Source organism: Molossus molossus, unplaced genomic scaffold (assembly GCF_014108415.1).
Source record: "Molossus molossus isolate mMolMol1 unplaced genomic scaffold, mMolMol1.p scaffold_m16_p_6, whole genome shotgun sequence".
Taxonomy (NCBI): domain Eukaryota; kingdom Metazoa; phylum Chordata; class Mammalia; order Chiroptera; family Molossidae; genus Molossus; species Molossus molossus.
The window spans coordinates 115768261-115789817 of NW_023425399.1; the positions used below are offsets into that span (position 1 = coordinate 115768261).

The window sequence follows — 21557 nt, forward strand, 5'->3', positions numbered from 1 at the left end:
TTTCCCGGGCTGCTCGGGTGGGATGTGAAGACACGTTCTCGCTCGTCGCGTTTATGTGTTAGTGATCATTAACAGCCATTATAATTCTTTCCCAGTGGCAATTACATTGATATTACTATATCTAAATCAAAGAGGACATCCCAGCAATTACTGTCATACGTTGATTGGGAACCACCTAATTTTTAAGTGACATTATTTTTTTTTTTATCAGCGTGATGATTTTCCTTCGCCATAAATAATATACCAGGAGAGTTGGGCGACCAAAATGTGCCGTTTTACACATTTTTTTTAATAAACAGAAAATGTACCTACTGCTTCTCTTTCATAAAAGGATGATAAAATTAAGATCTGAATCCTAGGGTTGGGAACTATTTTCACGGATTTTGAACCCAACGCTGAATTGTACTGGGACGGGGTGGGAATATGCTTTTTACACTTTCAGGGTTTTTTTCCTCCAAAACGGGAGAAGGGAGGGAAGGGGAGAGGAGGAAGGAAGGAAGGGGAGAGGAGAGGAAGGAGGACTGTCCCTGCCCAGCTCCGGCCTTCCTGGGCAGAGCAGGTTACCCCGGGCCACGGGCCGAGGACGTGGGTCGGCTGGGTAGCTCCCCACAGGAGAGGCTCCCAGCCCCCCACCCCCCACCCCGGGCTCCAGGAACCTCCTGCTCCTCCTCCACACCTGCTGTGTGACTGTCGCCGTCCAGGCCAGAGCCCTCTAGTGGGTGACTCCACTGTGAAGTCAGGGGTCTCGGTCAGGGTTCCCGAGGGCTGCTGTCGCCCTGGGGGGCCTGGAGTGCGTGCTGGGGGGACGAGCTGGGGATGGGAAAGGAATTGAGAACCACGGTGCCCCTCCTCGGGGGCCCGGCTGAGGTGGTCACTCTCTCCCTCGGATCCTGAGACCCTCTCCCATCAAGGCCTCTCGGGCACCTCACCCTGCTCCGAGGGCCGCCTCCCTTGAGGCCTCGGATTGTCCTGCTGTCCTCACAGAAATGCCTGCCCGCCTCCGAGTGCGAGGCCGAAATGCCCCTCACTCCACAAAGGCGGCCGGAAACAATGCCTCCCCTCGGGACACCCTCTGGGATGTCCCCAGCCTGCCACGCAGACCCGCCTGCTCAGTGACTCGGCTGGTCTCCCGCTGCGGGACGTTGGGGACTGACCCCTGCACCCGAGTGGGGCTGAAGGCTCTCTCCGGCACCTGCCCTGCAGATTCTCGCCGAGCGCCTGGCTTGTGGAAGGTCTCGCGAGGACTCTGGCCTGCTGGGTTCGCTGCAGGGCCTGGAGCCAGGCTGCCCGGGTCCCTGCCCGGCTGTCTCATTACGAGCTCTGGCTTCGAGTATGTCTCTGCAGCTTTCTGTGCCTCAGTTCCCTACCTGTAAAACGGGGTGATGGTATCCTGCCCCACAGAGAGGTGACCTGGATTACAGAAGCTATTAGGTTTGATCAGTGCCCACTGCACTGTGAGATGAGTTGGGTCTTGTTGAGTTGAAAAAATGGTGCTGGGCTCACAGTCTGGAACCCCCCTGACCTCACAGTGTAGAACCCCACTAATCTCCTCACACCCAGAACCCCATAGCCGGAACCCTGCTAAGCTCATAGTCTAGGTCCCCATTTATACCACAGTCTAGAGCCCCCATCGATCTCAGCGTCTAGAAACCCCTGGTCTTACAACCAGAACCCCACTGACCTCACAATCTAGAACACACTGACCTCACAGTCAGACCATGAGCCCTTGGCTAGTGAGCACATGAAATGTGCCTCCTTCAAACTGAGTTAAAAAAAGAATAAAATATCTCAATAATTTTTATATCGATCATAGATGCAAGGATGGTAATTTGGATGTACTGGGCTCAATGAGATGTATTGGGATAACTGCCCTTTCGATGTGGCTGCTAGAACGTCCTGAGGCAGCCACACGGCCAGCGCCGGCCCAGATCACCGCTCTGAGGACGAGGTGAAGTGAACGGACCAAGCCCTTTGCACAAAGCCTGCGGCAGGGCGGCTGCTTGTTCAGGGCCCCAGCACCACTCTGTGCGGAGCCCCTCCTAGCAGTGCAAGGTTCTTGCAGGGAGGACCCCGTGGGGGTGGTCCTCATCGCTCCCACCACAAAGAGAGCACCTGACAGTACAGACTCAAACACCTGTGCTGGGCTAATGGGGCCCCCGTCCTGTCTGTGGGCGTCCCCTGGAGCTCCTTACTGCGTGTGGTCACCTGGCTGGGTGCCCCCTTGCTCAGGCCGAGCACAGAGTGGAGCCCAAGCGTCTGACCTTCCCACCGTGAGGCGTGCTCCCTGCTCTGGACCTCCCGGCTGCTGTGGAGGGGGAGGGGAGGAAGAGAACAAACAATGCTGTTGGTTCACATAATGCTCTCTCTTCCTTCATTGCCTCTGGGTCTGCATGAAGGCCCTGGAAATGGGGAATAAACATGTGTGTGTGATAATGAGATTGTTGGTGGAGAGTCATCTTGAAAGGACAAGAGCAATTAAGCTTGCCGACTTACACACGTCAGAATGACAACATGCCAGCGCGGGTCCCGCTCAGCCATATAATGGGGGCCGTCCTTGCTCAGCCGCGTGTGGGGACTGGGCTGTCAGCCGCCAGGGAGCCGGGCTCCTCGCCGCTGCACGGTCTCCGGCTCCACGCGAGTCCTCGCTGGAGGGAGCCTTTGCACCCAGCTCTGGGCCACCGTGACGGAACACCTGGAGACATCAGCTGGAGACGAGCAGGTGGCTCAGGCCCCCCAGGTGCTGACAATGCTACAGTCCTGCCCTCGCAGACCAGCGGCTGGGACGGGCCAGTGTGGACGAGAGTGGAGTGGAGAGAGGGCGCGGGCCACAGGATGCAGCCAGGAAGGCTCCTGCCCGCGGGAGGGCGCTGCCACCCTGACACGGCCTCCAGAAGCTTCCACAGGGGAATGAACAGTGCACAGGGCCTAGGTCAGCCCCTTAAACTCACACACTCAGACACAGACACGCACACACACATTCACACTGACAGACACATGCACACACTCAGTTACACACACTCAGTTACACACACACAGATACACACACACTCAGACACAGACACTACAGACACACACACACAGACACACACACACACACAGATACACACACACAGACATACACACACACTTAGACACAGACACTACAGACACACACACAGACACAGACACACACACACTTAGACACACACTGTAGACACACCCACTCACACAGACACACCCACACTTAGACACAGACACACACACTTAGACACAGACACTACAGACACACCCACTCACACAGACACACAGACATACACACACACGTAGACACATACACTACACACACACAGACAGACACACACACACTTAGACACACACTGTAGACACACCCACTCACACAGACACACCCACACTTAGACACAGACACACACACTTAGACACATACACTACAGACACACACATCACACAGACACACACACACTTAGTCACAGACACACACACACACTTAGACACACACTTAGACACACACTTAGACACACCCACTCACACAGACACACCCACACAGATACACACCCACACTTAGACACAGACACACACACTTAGACACATACACTACATACACACACACTCACAGACACACACACACACTTAGACACAGACACTACATACACACCCACTCACACAGACACACCCACACACTTAGACACAGACACACACACACTTAGACACAGACACACACACACACTTAGACACATACACTACAGACACACACACAGACACACACACACAGACACACACACACACTTAGACACAGACACTACAGACACACCCACTCACCCAGACACCCAGACACACACACACACTTAGATACAGACACTACAGACACACACACTCACACAGACATACCCACACAGACACACACACACACACTTAGACACAGACACTACAGACATACACACACTCAGACATACCCACACAGACACACACACACACACTTAGACACATACACTACAGACACACACACTCACACAGACACCCAGACACACACAGCTCCATCTGCTTCACCCTTCCTTCCTCTGCCCTGAGCGGGGGGCTCTTTTCCCTTTTGAGAAAAGGGGGGTTGAGCTGCACTTTCGCGACCCCTATGGTGACCTTGCTCAGCAGCTGGCCACCTGCCCCTGCAGGTCAGGGAGCACTCAGGTCCCCCCTGGACACCGTGAGAGGGGAGGACCGGCTCTTTGTCCGTCTGCTGACGTCCGTCCTGCAGAGACCGGTGCCAGCCTGGCTCCGGCTCAGGGCCCGGACCTCTCGGTGACTCGGGACCCCTGTCCCAGTGCCGCCTCGACACAGGGACAGCTCTGTGCCACCGTTAACGCGCGCTGGGCACTGACTGCCACCCGGCAGGGGCTGGCCTGGCACTGCCCCTGCCTGGGGGAGACCCGGGCCCACCCTTCGCCAGCAGCGCAGCAGAGTGGGGGGGGGGGTAAAGGACCAGCCGTCCCTGCAGACCTGGGGTCAGCGCCACCTGGGTCAGGCCCGGAGCATGTCTGGGGAGCATCTCGTTCCGACAAGACTCAGAGCTGTGGAGGGTGGAGGGAGCCTTCACCTCCCCACTGCTGGAGCACTGTGCCCTGGCCTTGCCACGTAGGCCACGCATGTCGCGGCCTCTGCTGCAGGAGGGCAGCTCGGCAGGATCGCAGGGACCGTGGCTCACGGGGGTGAAGAGACCTGGGGTCCAGATCGGCCCCAGGAGGCGGGTATCCACCCACACCTTCATTAAATGCCTGACGCGCTCCTAGATGCCCAAGACCCCAAGACATACTCGGTCCCTGGCTTCAAGGATCTCAAGGGATTTGCGAGGACCCCCTTACCATACAGGGGGTCTGCCTCCTCACAGCAGTCTGGGACTGATTCACCGGCGATGAGCAGTTTGCCTTCCCAGCATCCATCCTGCCCCGTCCTGAGCGGAGCCATGGATCTCTTGTGGTTTGGATTCTTGACTCAGTTGTCGGGTCCCTTGGCCCACTCCTGCGTAAGGGGAGGCCTTTTGTTGGCGAGCTGGTGGGTGGGCTGCGGACGGAGTGAAAGCACAGCCTATTCCTGCAGCTGTGTGCCAGAGAAGTGGGGCTGGATCCCTGATCAGCCTGTGCCTGAAGCCTGCTCTACCTCTGAACTTGCCGCTTCCATGACCCTCCTTACTGGTTGTGCCAGTTTCCGTTGGATCTTTCTATACTTGCACCCCAAAGCTTTTTAATGTGATATGCATATATACTATTTTATATATTTAATGTGAGTATAATAAAAATCCACAGTGGGCCTGTCATAGGCTAGTTTTGTTATACTTAGAAAGAAAACGTAGGTCCTTTTACTTTGGGGTGGGAAGTATCACAGGGGTAATGAATGGCGAGACTTTGCTGTCTACTTCGTGGTACTTTCTCTTATTTTTCTTTTTAGGGAGAGAGGGAGGAAGAGAGAGAGAGAGAGAGAAACATCGATGTGAGAGACACATCAACTGGCTGCCATCTGCCCAACTCCAACCAGGGCCGGGGACGAACCACAACCGAGGTACGTGCCCTTAGCGGGAACCAAACCCGGGACTCTCTGGTCCGCGGGCCGACGCTCTAACCGCTGAGCCAAACCGGCCAGGGCTCCTTTTGTTTTTCTAATCTCAAGTCTCTCGAGGTGACAAGGCTATAACCGATTTTTCTGGCATTGTGGTGTGAGGGGCAGGCTCCCCTCATTTTAGGACGACCTCCCGAACCACACCGTTTCCTGTCTCCTCTGCGCCTCTCTCTCCTCTCCAGAGGCAAGAAGGGAAGGGACTGGCCCCATAGTGAGTGGCTAGGACATTCCCACAGGCCAGTGCAATTCTAGCTCTGCAGCCCCCCAATAGAAGATGACAGGAAAGAGACAAAGAAGGAAGCTGGGGCTCCTGTGGGTTAAGAATCTTCCCAGAGCTGTGGTGCTGATGGTGGGAAAGGGGACTCCATCTCAGGTCCCTCTGACTCCCACCAGCTGGATGGAAGGAAAACCGCAGAGTCCGGTCCTTGCGCCTGTATGTACAGGGCAGTGAGTGTCCAGGTAGGTGTCTGCGGTCGCCTGGGCTGAGCCTTGCCAGGGCGCACCTGTTACCTCCCCAACGTCCTTCCTGCCCCTGGAGGGCAGTGTGGACACGGTCACCCCCGAGCACTCTCAACAGCAGAGAGACCCTGGCGGCACTGCTGAGTTTCAGACGGATGATGGTCCTCCTAAAGAAGTTGAAATTGCCCTGGACGGTTTGGCTCAGCGGTTAGAGCGTCGGCCTGTGGTCCAGAGAGACCGGGTTCGGTTTCCGCTAAGAGCATGTACCATGTACCTCGGTTGCAGTTTGTCCCCGGCCCTGGTTGGGTCATGTGGGTGGCAGTCACTCGATGTGTCCCCTTCACATTGATGTTTCTCTCTCTTTCTCTCTCTCTTCCTCTCCCTCCCCCTCTACCTGAACAACAACAACAACAACAAAATGTCCTCCAGTGAGCATAAAGAAAATAATAATAAAAATAAAGAAGTTGAAATCATGATGAGAAAAGGCAGCCAAGCCGTGTTTCGGAAATTCACACCCAGGCAGCCTCCAGGTGGCTCAGAAATGCCTGCAAGTAGACTGGCAGCCTTATGACGGGGCCTCTCAAAGGCGCTGGGATCCAGAACCTTTGTGCTCAGAGAGCAGCCCGCAGACCGCAGGTGGGCACTGCCGGGAGAGGCAGGCCCCTGGGCCCCGGGCGGCGGCTCAGCCAGGCCCTGTGGCAGCAGGTGAGGTAGCCCCACGGGGTGGCAGAGGCTCCTCTCCAAGGGGAACAGCCTGTTGGCCCAGGGCCTCTTTGATCAAGGAGTCATTTCCTGTGCTTTCATGTTAATAGTTCGGCCTCTGAGATGGGAATCATCTCCTTCTATTCAATACTGAAGAGGTGGAATTGGCAACATTGTATTCGAATACATCAGACTCCTGAGTTCCAAGATGCTACATAAAGTAGTAAACGCAGAAGGATAAATACTCTTCCACAGCGATGGTGGCAGCTTTGCACGTCACTGCTCAGAGAATGAGGTTTAACCCCTGGGACCGGCACCTTCTCCGTCCCTGCACCTGGATGTACCCGGATGAAAGGAATTCTCCAAAAGTTACTTTGAGTAAAAACCCTCAAGGAGACAATTCAATTTCCAAATGCAAATTCTGACAACACGGAGAGAGACCACTGTCCCTTCCAGTCCCCGGTGAGAAATGAGGTTTTGTACGAGATAAGATTGCCTTTGACATTGTTGCTGTTCCCGGGAAGGGTTTTTCAATGTTAAAAGAAGCTGTTTCTATGGGGAAAGGATTTGTGTGTGTGAAGTTGAAAGTTTATGCTTGTTATGCATGAGTTCAAGGGAGACAGCAGTGATGTACACAGACCTGAGTGTGCAATGTCGTGTGGCTCTGAAGGGCTTGTTTCTGAGCCTTAATTATGACCTGTCATTTGTACAGAGCATGAGATTCTGCCACACGTGAGCATGAAGCGTGGGGCCCAGCAGGCCTCTCCCCAGACACGTCCTCACCCCCCCGCGCTCCCCACGGCCGCCGCCGATCACGCATCGGCCACCGCCGCTGCGGGTCTGCAGGGCTCAGAATTGGATTTCGGTGGAGCAAAGTCAGACTCTGAATAGTTTGCTGTTACAAAGACCGTGGTGGTCAAACATTATCAGCTTTCTATAGGCGATAAGATGAGCAGATACAGTCACTCTTGGCCAAAAACCCCACTCAACACATGAAAATAAAATAAAGCTTTTCTTTATTTGGTCTTCATTATTTGACAAACAAGGATACTTTGATAGGAGGGGAGACCTTCCCTGTAGTATTAAAACTAAATCGCGGGCATTCCGACATTAATTCCACTGAGTGTCCCCCCACCCCCCGGGAAAAGGTTGTGCGGTGTTGAGACGGCACAGAATCAGATGCTCGGGACCCTTGACTTGGGTTGCATTAAAGGGGTCCTGAGTGGAGCGCACTTTTGTGGTCAGAACCGTGATATCCTTCCTGGGTCAGGCATCACATCATCCCCTGAGATTTACAACAAGGCTGGTTGTTCTTTGTGACACTTTCGATCGGGCACGTGCCGAGGAGCAACAGACTTGAGGGGACCGCAGAGATGGCCGTGCGTGGAGAGAGGACCCGAGCCCCAGCTCCGCGTCTGGTCCGGGGAGCTCCCTGGCCTCGGACACGGCGCCTCTTCTTCCCAGTCTCAGTTTCCTTCTCAGCAAAATGGGTGGAACTAGATGTCCCTTAAACCCCAAATCTGACCGTGGGAAGGACAGTGGAGTCTCCTCATTTAGGAGAACAGAGCACATCCCAGGCCCACGTTCCTGCTGGCCAACTGCCCAGGGTGGGCAGAGGGCAAGGCAGAGACCTCAAAGCAGGGTCCCCGTCATTCCCGAAGCAGGCTCCTCCGCCTCCCCCGGCCGAGGACACTTCACTGGAGTCACCGAGACTCGGCGGAGCTGTTTGCGCGGAGGGGGGACGCGTGGGGGAGCAGGCAATTTCGTGGAAGGTTTTTCTGAGCGCTAAGCACAACGCTGTGCTCTGTGCTGGATGCTACCGCCAGTCAGCAGGGTGTGTTTTAATTATTATTTTAATTTCATGTTGGCAGAAAGACAATGTCAGATAGTGCCCTTCAAGGGGAAGGCGTCCTTCCTTCAGGGGGCCGTTGCAGCCTCTGCACTTTTGGCTCAGGGATCCCTACACACACGAGGCACTTGCTGGTCCCCCCAAACTGTACTCTGGGCGGTACTTACCCGGGGCGTGAGGGCCCCCGGCGCTTTCCCGAGGGGCTGAGCCTCAGATGCCTCGAGCCCACACAGCAGGCAGGGTGCACGGGCTCCTCTGCGGGGCAGCGGATGCTCAGACGGCGTCGACCCCAGGCCAGGCCACGGCTGTCTGACTTTCACCTCGCATGGGCTACTCAGAGCCAGCGAATGACTGAGACCGACCACGCAGGCACCTGTCTTCGAAACATGCACCTTGTCTGACTTTCTTGGAATATCACAGAATTCGAAGTTCAAGAATTCCTCGAACTAAAGCATGGTGGTGAAATATTCTTTATGTATTTTGTATAGCACTTTAAAACACTTTTAAAAATATGTTTGCCAATGTTCTGTAGTTTGCTCATGATAACAGCAGTAAGTTTCTCTTTCTTTAATTTTTTTTTGTCTTTATTGATTTTGAGGGAGAGGGAGAGAGAGGTGGAAACATTGATGAGAGAGAACACTGAGTGGCCGCCTCTTGCATGCCCCCCCCCCCCCCGGGATCAGGCCCACAACCTGGGCATTGGGAATTGAACTGGTGACCTCATGGTGTGTGGGTTGACACTCCACCACTGAGCCACACCGGCCAGACAACAGTAATAAGTTTCTCATATCAAACCCTCCTCCTTTTTTTTTTTTTATCCTCACCCGAGGACATTTTTCCATCTTTTGTACAGACAGAGTGGGAGGGAGAGAGAGGCAGAGAGAGAGAAAGAAACATCGACGTGAAAGGGACACATCAAGTGGCTGCCACCTGCACGACCAACCAGGGCCGGGGACAAACTGCAACCGAGGTACATGCCCTTAGCGGAAACCGAACCTGGGTCTCTCCGGACCGCAGGCGGACGCTCTAACCGCTGAGCCAAACCGGCCAGGGCCCTCCTCCTTTTATAAGTGGAAATAATATCACAGTAAAGGTCTAGTGAAAAAGGATTTGAAGTCGCGAATGCCCGACAGCACTGATACTCTGGAGTTCTGCGTTTTGACCTCAGAAACAGGACACTCTCTCTTTTGTTCTGGGCCATCACTAAAAATGAGTTACATAAAATCTAACTTAAAAAAAACAAAACCCTCCCCAAATCCACCAAATTAACTAATGATGTCTGCATAGATCAACGTTGTCTTTCAATAAGGACCGTAAATCACCGAGACCATTTAGTGACCAGAGACTGGGAGGTCCAGGGAGCAGGAATGACAAGGCCGTCACGGCGGCCGCGCGCACTGGGCCGCATCCCGGAACTCGCGCCGGCCGTGAGCAAATCATCCCCCGCCCGGATGGCGTTGGCCCTGTCTGTCTCCTGTTTTTTTCTGAACATTGCACATTGCTCATCTGTTTTTATATAAATCTAGAAGATGGTATTTATCCCACATGTCCTTGTGGTGAAGCGGTTAAGAAACATCCTCGGTACTGAGCACCCCCTACCCCGGTTCGAAGGCCGGTCCATTCGGACTCACTGGAGATTCTAGGAAGGGGTTAAAACGTGACCCGCTACATGTCGGGTGGCCATTAGAAATGTTAACCAAATAAAAGCCAGAACAGGAAGCCAAAAAGCAGGTCCCCATGGCAGGCATGTGTCTTAAATGACATCATTTGTCAAATTTCCAGCTCTCATGGCAGCAGACACAAAATGAAGCCTGTGTTGTGTGAGGACATTACATTCTCATTAGCAGGGATGTTCCTTAAGTACATGGTGCAGGGTTTGCGTTTTAATCACGAGCAGCTACTTGTCGCCGCGCGTTCATTAGATAAATACTGAACGTAATTCCACTTGCAGAGCCCAGTCCCGCTCCTGAGAAACCCCGCTCGGAGGAAACCATACAATAACCGTTCGTAGAGCCTATCGGGCAAAATGTGTGCTGTTGTTTTGTAAACGATTCTGGTTTTTTTTTTTTTTAATGCGGACATCAGTCAATAGCAGAAGTCATCGTCCAAGGAGTCTGAAATGACACAGTCCCTCGCATTTGCAGGCAGAACAAATCTGAAGTCGCGGGGGAGTGTTAGGGGCCGTTGGGAATCCCTTCCCGTTTGCTAACCAGAGTCAGACCCTCCATCTGCCCAGCCCCAGACCTCCAGGCTGATGTGCCGTGAGGCCACCCTGAGGACCAAGGAACATTCATCCACCGCGCCCGCCCGGCCCCGGCCTGTCTCAGACAAAGACTGACATCGCCCTGCGTGGGGATGTACTCCTGTGATATGTAACACCGTTCAGAAGGAAGGTGTGCAGCCCGTCGGCCTGTTTCACCTCCCATTAGAGGCCGGTCGTGAATGATAATCCCAGAAGACGGAACTGCTGAACTCTGACCCTCAATTTACAAATCATTTTTCAGAAGAATAAACACACACACACACACACACACACACACACACACACACTTCAAACATCTTTTTGGCATTATCTGAATGGGCGGACTCTTTCATGCTTGTTTCCTGGGATTAAATGCAAACAGCCCACGCTGTCGTCCCTTCGTTTGGGGAGAGCGCGGGAGGGTTTCAGATTAGATGTTATTTCAAACCTGGGTGTTTGGAAGAATTTTTTTTTTTTTTTTTTTACATCGCTGAATTTAGTGTATTCCTTCCCAACACAGTAAATCTCTATTCTGCAGCTGAAGGGATCCATCACTAACCTGTCACCCTTTCACCCTCCCGTTAAAGTGAAAGAAACCGGGACACACTTCGGCTCGGAGGCTGTTCGGTCGGCCAGGTCCTTCCCCGGGCTTGACAAAGGGAGGTGTGGGTTGCTGCTCAGGTTTCACGCACCCGCGCGGGGCCTCAGACGCACTGGGGTCCAGGTGCCGAGGTTCTGATGAGGCCGCTGGAGCTCCCGGCGCCCCCATTTCCGGTGCCGTTCCACTCACGACCGCCCCTCCCCGCGCGCTGGTGTCTCTGAGAGCCAGGCCGGGTCCCTCTCTGCGGTGCCACAGCCGTGAGGTCTGAAAGGGACACATCAATAACCGAGCCCCGCACTGGACCGCTCCCCGCGTCCCGGCTCTGGTAACCCTTTGCTGTGACGAGGACACAAAGAGCCTGCATCCGGCTGCGACCCTTCCCCATAACTCACGGCAGCGCGGGGCGACGGCCTCCAGCGCCATTTGTCTCTCGTGCAGTTGTGACACTTCGGCATGATCCATAATTCGGCAGCTATTTACCGTGACATCTCCCTTCAGTGCAACCATAACATTCAGTGAAGCCGTGATTTGGTCCCATTTACCATATAAATTGTATTGTTGTGCGTGCTAGCAGCTACACGCGTGCCGGGAAATGAGTAAATCTTGTAAAACAGGTTCTAGCAGCGACGGGGCAGTAGGGTTTCCTTGCTCCCCGGACAGAAGGCGAGGACAGTGAAATGTGGTCACCAAGGTTTTGGGACCACCTCTAACTGTCTTCCTGCTTCCTGAGCACCCGAGAGGCACGGACACCCAGGCCCCGAGAGATCTCGGGCGGCCCTGCCTTCGTGAGAAAGACACCGGGGTGGCCACGTTCACCAGGAAGGCTGGAGCCGTCCTGGGTGAGCTGCCGGTGAGGAGGTGGGCAGACCAGCTAAGGTGTGATTCCGAAGAGAAGGCGCTGGACTTGATCTGCTCCTGCATGACATCGGGCGGGAGGGACGAGGAGCCCCTCACTGCCCCAGACCCCGGGAGGAAGTACACGGACACAGGGGCAGGCGCTGCTACTGCGCCGTGATCAGAGCTGCCACTCGCCTTCCGGCCGGCAGCCGCAGCGGGGGACCCACGTCCTCCCACTGTCCACGGCTGTGCGCCCAGCTGCAGGGGTGCTAGCCGCCCAGACCGACCGCGTCTGCCGGCCTCTCCCGCGGTGCCCGGCGCGGCCTGCCCTGGCCCAGCCCACGTCTCGGGTGGTGGGCTCTCAGTGTGGACGGGGCACGCACCTTTCCTGAACATGTATTGAGTTTTTAAAGCCCCCCCAAATCTGTCATCCCCACTCCCAAACGGATTTGCTTCTTAGGGAGGAGTGAAAGGCCACTCCAAGTGAAATGTCGCCAGGACAAAACCCACTGATACAAGCTATTTCTTTAAAATACATCTGTGCCCACTCAGTCAGTTTTGCTAATAAAATCAAAGTCGTGGGAGAATTGCCTCAAATTTGTTTAGAAAGTTGGCTAATGATTTATAGGATAGAAAAGGCCATTTCCTGAGAACACGGACTCAAAAATATGGCTGATTTTTGCGACACCTCTCATTTACTAATTACTAATTAGCCTAAGACAAAGCTGTCCCAAAGTAAAGAATTTGTGAACTATTTTCGAGACCAATTTTAAAATCTCATCAGCTGGAGACACGCTGATTTGATCAGCTCTTGCATCAGGAATTGATTTAGTTCCCAGGAACAATAAAATCTGGAAGAGACTGTCCATGACCAAAGGCTGAATGTAAAGGTTTACCTCTGGGCCATGGAGGGAAGTTTTATTGTCACCTTTTTTTTTTTTTCCCCAAGGGAGGGGTAGAAGAAGACAAAAGGGAAGCAGAGAAACCTACGTGCAAACACCTTACTTTCGTTTACAGGAAGATGATCTCCATCACTGACTAAAACTAAATTGATTTGAGTAATTCTGAAGCCTCAAGTACCCATTTTCTTTCCCCTTTGATTGATCCCATTACTCTGTTCTCACAGCTTGCTGTTGACAGAGTGAGGTAATTCAACTACAATTTTCCCAGTGTTTCTCCCCATGTACATATAATCGACAGCCCGGAATACGGACTCCAGGCCGGTGAACCTGCCCTCGGCAGACAGGTGGCCCAGGTCCACCTGGCAGACCAGGTCCCCGCTTGTATACATCTTGACCAAGTGGTCCATGGATGCTCGGTACTCAGAGAGGTAATGGTTCAGAAAGAAGCCCTGGATGCTGGCGGATTTCTTCAGCAGTTTGGCCGGTAACGTCCCTGCTTTCACGGGCGCAAGGCCAGTGGGGGTTTGGTAGCCGGAGATAAAGCCAATGACGAGCAGGTGCCCTTTGGTGGCCAAGGCATCCACAGCCAAGTCAAACATGGCGCCCCCCACGGACTCATAGACCACATCCACACCTCCGGGGTACTCCCGCTTCAGGACAGTACCCACGTGCTCACTGTTATAATTGATGGGACGGTCGCAGCCCACAGATTTCAGAAAAGCAGCCTTTTCGTCGGAAGAGCAAGTTCCAATCACGTGGCACCTGGCCTTCTTTGCCAGCTGCACAGCAAACTGGCCTGTCCCCCCCGCGGCCGCTGTCACCAACACGCTCTTCCCTTCCCTCAGCCTGCCGAGCTCTTTCAGGCTGATGTGTGCTGTGGTGCCGCTGATCAGCAGGGGGAGGTACTCGGGCGTCACGGAGGGCACCGGCGTGGCAATGCTGGCGGGCACCACTGTGTACTCGGCAAAAGAGCCTGGGGCCACGTAAGCCACAGCTTGGCCAACTGTGTACTGGGCACTCGCCGAGAGGCCCAAGGCGACGACCTCGCCCACACCTTCAAAACCCACGTCGAAGGGGGTCTTGACCGAAGGGTCATAGCGTCCGGCTGAGTAGTTGATGTCGGAGGCATTTACACCCACAAATCTAGAAGAAAACAATCAAACAAAAAGTACAGTAAGATGTTTTGTTCTCAATAAGGCCCTCATGGCGTCCTCCGAAAACCCCTCTCATTCGGTGACTGTGGAGGGCTGGCTAAGACGCACGTTCCGACGGGAAAAGCGAGTCCCGGTCGCCGGCTGGGAAGAAGAAATTAAACAGGTATTAGCTCGACAGCGATGTGCAGTCGGAGTTTTGCTGTCATCGGTTCAGGAATAATTTCAATCACGTTAAACATCAAATTATTTATTTCATGTGTCCTTTGTCTCCCTTCCTCTTTCTTTTGAAAGGAGAAATAAATCAACCCGCCCCCCAAAAAAAGTGTCAGGAAGCCCTTCTTCTACAACTTCACTGGAGCTGAGTTGGAAATTAATTGGCTTCTTAACAAAGATGTTAAAAACAACAGTGGATAAAATATATTCAAAGAAGTAGACTTGTATTGATTTTGGCCACAATTTAACACTTCAGATAATAATAGTAATGACAATGGTATTAGTCAAGATTGATGTGATGCGCAAGGTCAGGGCTGTGGGGGCTGCTTCCAAACACTGTCAGACGCTGTGGCCGGCTTTCTCTGATGTCACGGCGTCCAGTGTGAAAATATGCACTTTGATTAACTGAGCAGAAACTGTCTCGTAAGGGGAGAGAGATTTTATGGAACGTTCAACATTTTACAGTCCTTTTCAGATGAAAAGGAAAGCAAATCGTCACTATATTTCCCCTCAACAAGAAGCAGAGACATAAGTTGATTAATACCAGATGATTATTTTCACTCTGGTATCCAGAGTCCGTTTAATTGCGAGGCCAGGGCTCTTACCAGCTCTGTTTCATCTCGGTATACCTCATAACAAAAATATCCTGATACGTAAGGGGGAAACGTCGTCTCCTAAGAATGTCAGGAGGTGGCTTAGACATAATGGAGGACCCTAAAGATGTCATTTCCACCTGTGATGAAGGGGAAGGATGGTGTTTCCTGGCGGCAGGAGGAAAGCTGGTAAGTAGGCCATTTGAAAATAATTCACTTTTAATTGAACTGAATAAACCAAAAGTGCCCCGTGCAGGGACCCACTTCCACCGAACTTTAGGCAGCACGTTGCCCCTGAAGATGTCCCCGGAGGACTGTGCCTTGGGCATGGACACACAGAGAGCTCTGTGCACGTGGGGAAATAAGAAAGCAGGGAACCGGTTCTTCCCAGCACGTCGGGCTGCTTGCAAAAGTGAGCCCAGGCACAGCCGCCCCCACAGCCTGGGAATCCCACGCCCACCAGTGATCCCACAGGAGAAGTAGGGAAAATGGTGTTTGCTGGTTCTCCTTTGGCACTTAATACCAAGATGCCTGCATTCTATTTGGGGGGGGCTAGAGGGCGGGGTCTCATCTCTCTCCTTGAAATGGACTCAGTTCCCAAGGCCTGGTCTTTGTAAAAGGCCAGCTCCCCAGAGCAAGCTGCTGGTCTTCCCAGAAGGCAGCCAGGCCAGGCCCCGCGGCAGCGCCTGCACAGGACACACCGGGCTGGGACTGCAGACTCTGGGAATGCGTCCTGCCCTGGAAGGAACGTGGGGTTTGCTTTGGAGCTGGGCGCCCACAGTTAACCCTTCCCAAGCCTCTCCAGTCCAGCCCCCCGGCAGTTCTGCAATCCCAACTGGAGAGGCGCCTTTCTCTGAGGGGAGACCCCGCCCTGAACTCCAGGGACACTGCAGGGCCGTCAGCACCTCGTCCCTCCCTGGGCCCGGAGCAGGAACATGGTGCCGGAGGAGAGCGCAGCCCCAGCGGCCCCCTCCCAGGCTGCAGTTTGCCACTTCCGGGGAGGGTTAGGACACACAGGGAGAAAGCAGAGGGAGCAGGCACCCCACCACAGGGGACAGAGTGGGGGGGGGCTCTGCTGGAAGCTGGCGTTGCTGCCACCCACCAGCGGAAGCTTGAGTTTCCCATGCGGGTTTGCCTAACAGCCGAGTGGGACATTGCGGTTGAGCCGGGCCGCGCCCAGAGCAGCCACAGGACACCCGCAGGCCCGCGGCGCTCTGGGTCCAGTGGCATCTGGGCTCCGCCACCCAGAAGGCCCCGGGCGCACCGAGTCGGCCTGCTGGGCGCCAGGAGTCGGCGCTTCCCGGACAGTCTCCCTCCGACTTGCCTGGCCTGCGGCGACCGCCCAACCCTCCGCTCGCACGTGGCCTTCCGCCGCCACCACCCAGAGGTTCGATCAATATCTCCCGGGCAAGGGCCCAGGCCCAGCCCCGAGACCATGACCTTGGCTCCCGGGCCGGGCCGGCAGGGGTCCTGGGTCGCCCACCCTGGAGCTGGGGCCCAGGGGAGGTCAAGTTCTGGTCTGCAAGCCAGGGCACAGCACCGCGCGCCCGACAGAGGCCCCTGCGGCCGGACAGTGACCTTGGCCTCCAAGGCACCCCCATTTTTGTGCCCCCCCCCACACTGCCCTGTCGTCTTCTAAATAGCCTTCGTTGTAGGTGAAAGTCTCCAGCTGGTGGCAAATCTAGGTTCCCCACACCTTGCCCTCTCGTGTCCCCTGGTCTCTAGTGCGTCCCCACCTTTCCCGGACCCCAGTTTTGAGGCTGTGCAGCAACCAAGGCTGGTGGGGACCCGCCAGGGCCCTGACACACTTCGCCCTTACCTGGCTTTGGGAAGAGCTGCCTGGGGTCGGGAGCCCATGCTCTGCTCCACCAGAACCAAGTTCAAGAGCAGCGGCTGGGGAAGAGGCCGGTGGGAGCCGGGACAGGAAGCGCCAGGGACAGGGGAAAGAAAGGAAAGACCACTGGAGAGGATGAGCCGCTGGCAGGCTCCCCGTGTGCCCCTTTAATTTAAAATATGTGCTTTTAATGAGTGCAGGGTTTCGGCGATCCGACGGCCAGACCCACTCAAAGAACTGATGTCCAGGAACCTCAGGAAAAAATGGGACGCGCAGGCTTTCCCCCAACTTAGACCCTTCCAGAGTCGCCCGTTTATTTATATTAAGAAGTGCTGAGCCCCTTGGTCATGTTTACTGTGAAACTGGGCAGTTCTGCAGGGGGAGGGGGGCGCTTTCTCCGAACAAAACCGAAGGCAAGACTAGTCCGGAGCAAATGCCTTCGATACTGGGAGACGGACAAAGTCGTCCAAACCAGACCCTCATTTAAAAAAATAAAAAGAAGAAAGGAAAGAAAGGAAGAAAGAAAAAAAGAAAAAAAAATTGGCTTTGAGAGTCTGCAGAAATAGTGTTCCTCTCCCGTGAGCAACAAACCCTTTATCAAAACCGCCTTCCCCATCCCCCACCCCATCTCTCCACCCCCCCCCCCCCCCCCGCAATCTCTTCACTCCATTATCTTACACAGGAGCAGAAAATCGTTAGAAATATTTAGAAACGAAATAATGTGTCACTACCTTACTAAAATGCTCAAAATAGCGCTCAAACTGACTTCCCCATAGGGGTTTTGCTCCCTTTCTTTTTTTCTGAGATCGGGTATGGAGGGGACATCGAACTTGTCCTGGGATGTAGGAAACAGAAGGGAACATCAATTGCAGGTTCCAGGGGGGAGTTTCTGTGCCCCCTGTCACATCTTCCCTAAATGGTCAACACGATTATTCTAATTGTTGTCCAGCTTAAAAGCACTTCCCTCCGGGTGAAGAAAGAATTTGTATTTTCTGTTGAGATGGTATGATTTGTGCAAATGGTTCAGGTGAGAGAAGACAGACCTCCACACACCTTTCCAAATAAGTGAACTTGGGGTTAATCCATTCATTCCAGAGCAGATTCTATCCCGATAAAAAGGAGAAGCGCATGCATAAAATTTTCATGCAATTAACACTGTTCTGGGGAGATTCGGTCTAGAATTAAGATGAACTAACCTGCAGTGAGTTATTAAGCCTCTATTCTTGAGAGAGAGAGAGAGAGAGAGAGAGAGAGAGAGAGAGAGGAGTAAAATGCCACCTCCACTGACCTTGTGAGCAAGAATAAAGGATCTTCCCACAATTGGGGGTAGGAGGAGGTTTGCCAGCAGAGTAGGGGAGAGGGGAGGCAGAGGTTCTGCCCCCTCCCAACACTCAGAAAACAGGCTCCATTCTCTTTCTGTTACCGGCTTCAAGGTAGAAGTTAGAGGTCAAGTTGTACATCTCAATATACTATTTATAGTAAAGGGACTCTTGGCATAGGTGGAGGGGGAAAGGCAGGGGTCTTGAAGCAACCCAAACTGACGAGCTCCAAACATGAGAGCCGATTGTCCAGAGCTCTGGTCTCAGAATCCAGGGACTCTGGCTGGTGACACAGCTGTGCAGACCCCGGGCACTGGGCGGGATAGGGGATAGTGAGGGGTGATGGTGAGCACGAAGGGAGAGGATTCTCAGGACAGGGGCACCGGAGGAGTTGATGCACACTTGTCTGGGGAGAGCTCCAAGGGGCTGGAGCAGCCTCCACCCAAGGTGCTGGGCAGGGGTACCAACCCCTGCTCTGCCTGTGCTCTAACCTCACACTTCCTCCCGCCTGCCAGGCTCCATGGCCCCCTCCCCACCCGTGCCCGCTTCTAAAAGGGGTTTTACACCAGCAGCTGTGTGTGTTTACAACACAGATCCTCAGTAGTGTGCTTCATCAGAAAAACGAAACAAAAGCCTGTGGGGAACTTGTTGCCTGTTCGTCTCTTTGGAGGCTTTTCAGCCTGGGGCTCATCTCAGCTTCTAGAAAATCACTCGTGTTTTCTGTATGTTCTGCGTGATCACACACAGCCCTCCTTTTGAACTTGGCAAGACCCATGTCCTGAACAGCCTTAGCAATGCCCTCCATAATGAAGAAACCAAACCCTCTGAGGCTGTCTCCACCCTTGCAAACTTGTTAAAGGGTACACATCCCACCTCTATGCAACCCCACCCTTGGCTCACTAAATGTTTACGTTTCCAACAGGTTTCCAAAAGTTTTATATGGTGATCAGAATTCTTCAGCCTTACAATCTTATTCGGAAGGCTGATATGAATCTCCAAAATGGACCCATTAAATGTTGCATTAAGCTACTTTGGTAAGGTACACACAATTTACAACATAGTCACCAACAGAACTTTCTTCTCCCTTCAGAGTCTTCTTCAACCTGAAACATGCAACATTGTAACCTCTGGGACTGGACAGAGAGGGCGGGGGAGGGGGGAGTCCTGCTCTAGCGAAGGGGATGGAGGAACAGGCAAGCCCCGCCTGCACGTCCGGCAGCGAGTGGACCCACCCGGAGAGACCCGCGGGCCTGGCTCCACCGAGTGGGATCCCTTTCCTTCCTGTTGCTTCATCAGTTACTAAAGATTAGTGAGGCGGAAACACATGAAGGTGAGGAGTGTAAGGGTGGAAAAGACAGGTCGGACAACAACCCCAGTGTCCCCGATGGTCTGCAGAACGTGCGGGCAAACGCAGCCATGCCCCCGCCCTGGCCCTGGCCCAGCCGCCCAGGACGCGCGCCACACGCCTGTCGTTCCACTCCGGGGCACAAACAACAGTCACACCGCACTGACAACGCGAAGACGACACCGGCGAAGTGCACACCGACACACTCAAAGTCAGGCTCCGCCACTGCCAGGCGACTGCCAACCTGGAGGACAGGCAAAGCCAGCCGTGTGCCGGCCTCCTTCCTCCAGAGCACGTTACCTAAACGTCGCAGTGTGTGTCCAGGCTGTTCCTGCTCCACCCTAAAGACTATGTGAACGCAGGAGCCCTGGGTGCGCGCGGGTGGGCCGGGCGGGAAGCCTCGGCTTCTGGGTCCCGTCGGTTTTATTTCGGGAGCGGGAGGGGGAGGAGGGAGCGCTGGGGGAGGGGAGGGGAATCCCAAATTAAAATAACCCCCAGTTATGAGGACGTTCTTCGGCATCGGATGTTCACAACAGCCTAAGTCACGTTACATTCGCCTTCGCCAGATGGCGGCGGGTTCAACTTCCCGGGATCTCGCCAAGTCAGGCTGTGCGCCCGAGCGCGCCGGGGTTTGGAGACGCAGGCGGCCGGGACAGCCCGGAGAAGCAGGGCCGGGGCGAGAGCGCGCGCCGGGCTCACCGGTTTCGGACGAGGAGGTCTCCGTCCCCGGGGAGTGGCACCGGGCAGTTCCGGAGCAGGGTGACGGCCTCGCGGAAGTTGGGGCTCAGCCGAGTCACCACGAGCTTCTGCATGGTTCTGGGGATGGCGGAGCCCTGGAAGTCCAGGAAGTGGCGGGCATACGACATGTCCACGATGGTTCGCGCTCTGGGGAGCGCCAGCCGCAGCATAGCCCGCGCCTCCGCCTGCTTTCTGCGCCGCCGCAGGCCAAGGTCGCGACCAGCCCGGGCGGCGCGGCTCGGCTCGGCGCGGGCGGAGCCGGTGGGTCCGCCCCTCCTCCGGCCCGCGCCCTCCCCTCGGCTCCCCCCCTTTCCCTCCACGCCCGGCGCCCGCTCCCCCCTCCCGCGCGCAGCTCCGGGTGTCCACGCAGACCCCGCGGTTCCCGGACGCGCCACCCTTCGGGGTCCTGGCCGGGGAACCGCAGCCGCCCCGGTAGCTGCTCCTTTAATCTTTTTGTTTTGGTTTGAATCTGCTCGGCGCACACTGGCCAGGGAGCCTCTCCGCCCTCCCCCTTCCTCCCGGCGCCGGGGAGGCACCGGATATCCCCACCCTCCCCACGCTCTAAAAGCCGGATTTGACTCCTCTAAAGGGCGAGGGGGGAGCCGATGGGACCCGTGCGTCCCGCGATTGCCGCGGTCCCGAGCCGGCGACAGCCCAGGGCGTTCTCGGAGGCACGGCGCCCGGCGGCCGGCGCAGGCGCCTCCCCTTCCCGTGCGAAGCGTTCACTTCCTTGCAAGGTGGTACGAATCAACCCCGAGCACGGCCGGGGCGGCGGGGCACGGCCGGGGCCCCGAGCCGCGTGGGGAGCCCTGGCTGCCGAAGGGCGCTTACGAGCACCGAGCCAGGGGCGGGGAGGGGGCGTCCAGGGCCCCCTGCTCCCCTGGCTCCTGGCGCCCTGTCCCCGGAACTCCTTGCCCGCGTCTCTGCCCCTCAGCTTGTCCCATTTAAGTTGCACGAACTAAGCCGTTTTGTGTATTTTGGCCTAGATTTCGTGTTTTTCCATGAATGTTTTAAGTAGTCTCTACAAGACAGTTATAGATTTCCCTTTCGGAGAGAACACACATACTGGGAACCAGAGGGCCACATTCCCAGGGCACAGAAACATTGTAAACTTCTAGGTGGGGATGCCCAGGGACTGAATTGAATTGGAGACGTTGCAATGATGTAT

General features: G+C 54.9%; 1 protein-coding gene across 1 annotated transcript; it reads right to left on the reverse strand.

The window, feature by feature from the left end:
- Positions 1-12714: 12714 nt before the first annotated feature.
- On the reverse strand, positions 12715-20612 carry ZADH2 (zinc binding alcohol dehydrogenase domain containing 2). Its single transcript, XM_036246010.1, has 2 exons — positions 20351-20612; positions 12715-14336 (listed from the first exon to the last, which is right to left on the reverse strand). The coding sequence occupies exons 1-2, from the start codon at positions 20557-20559 to the stop codon at positions 13412-13414; spliced, it is 1134 nt and encodes a 377-aa protein (XP_036101903.1). The 5' UTR covers positions 20560-20612; the 3' UTR covers positions 12715-13411.
- Positions 20613-21557: the final 945 nt, after the last annotated feature.

Excerpts from the sequence above, each read along its gene's own strand:
- ZADH2 (XM_036246010.1), bottom strand. The coding sequence starts at position 20,559 with ATGCTGCGGCTGGCGCTCCCCAGAGCGCGAACCATCGTGGACATGTCG. Across the intron at positions 14,337-20,350 it reads GACCTCCTCGTCCGAAACCG|ATTTGTGGGTGTAAATGCCT; the intron begins GTGAGCCCGGCG and ends GTTTTCTTCTAG.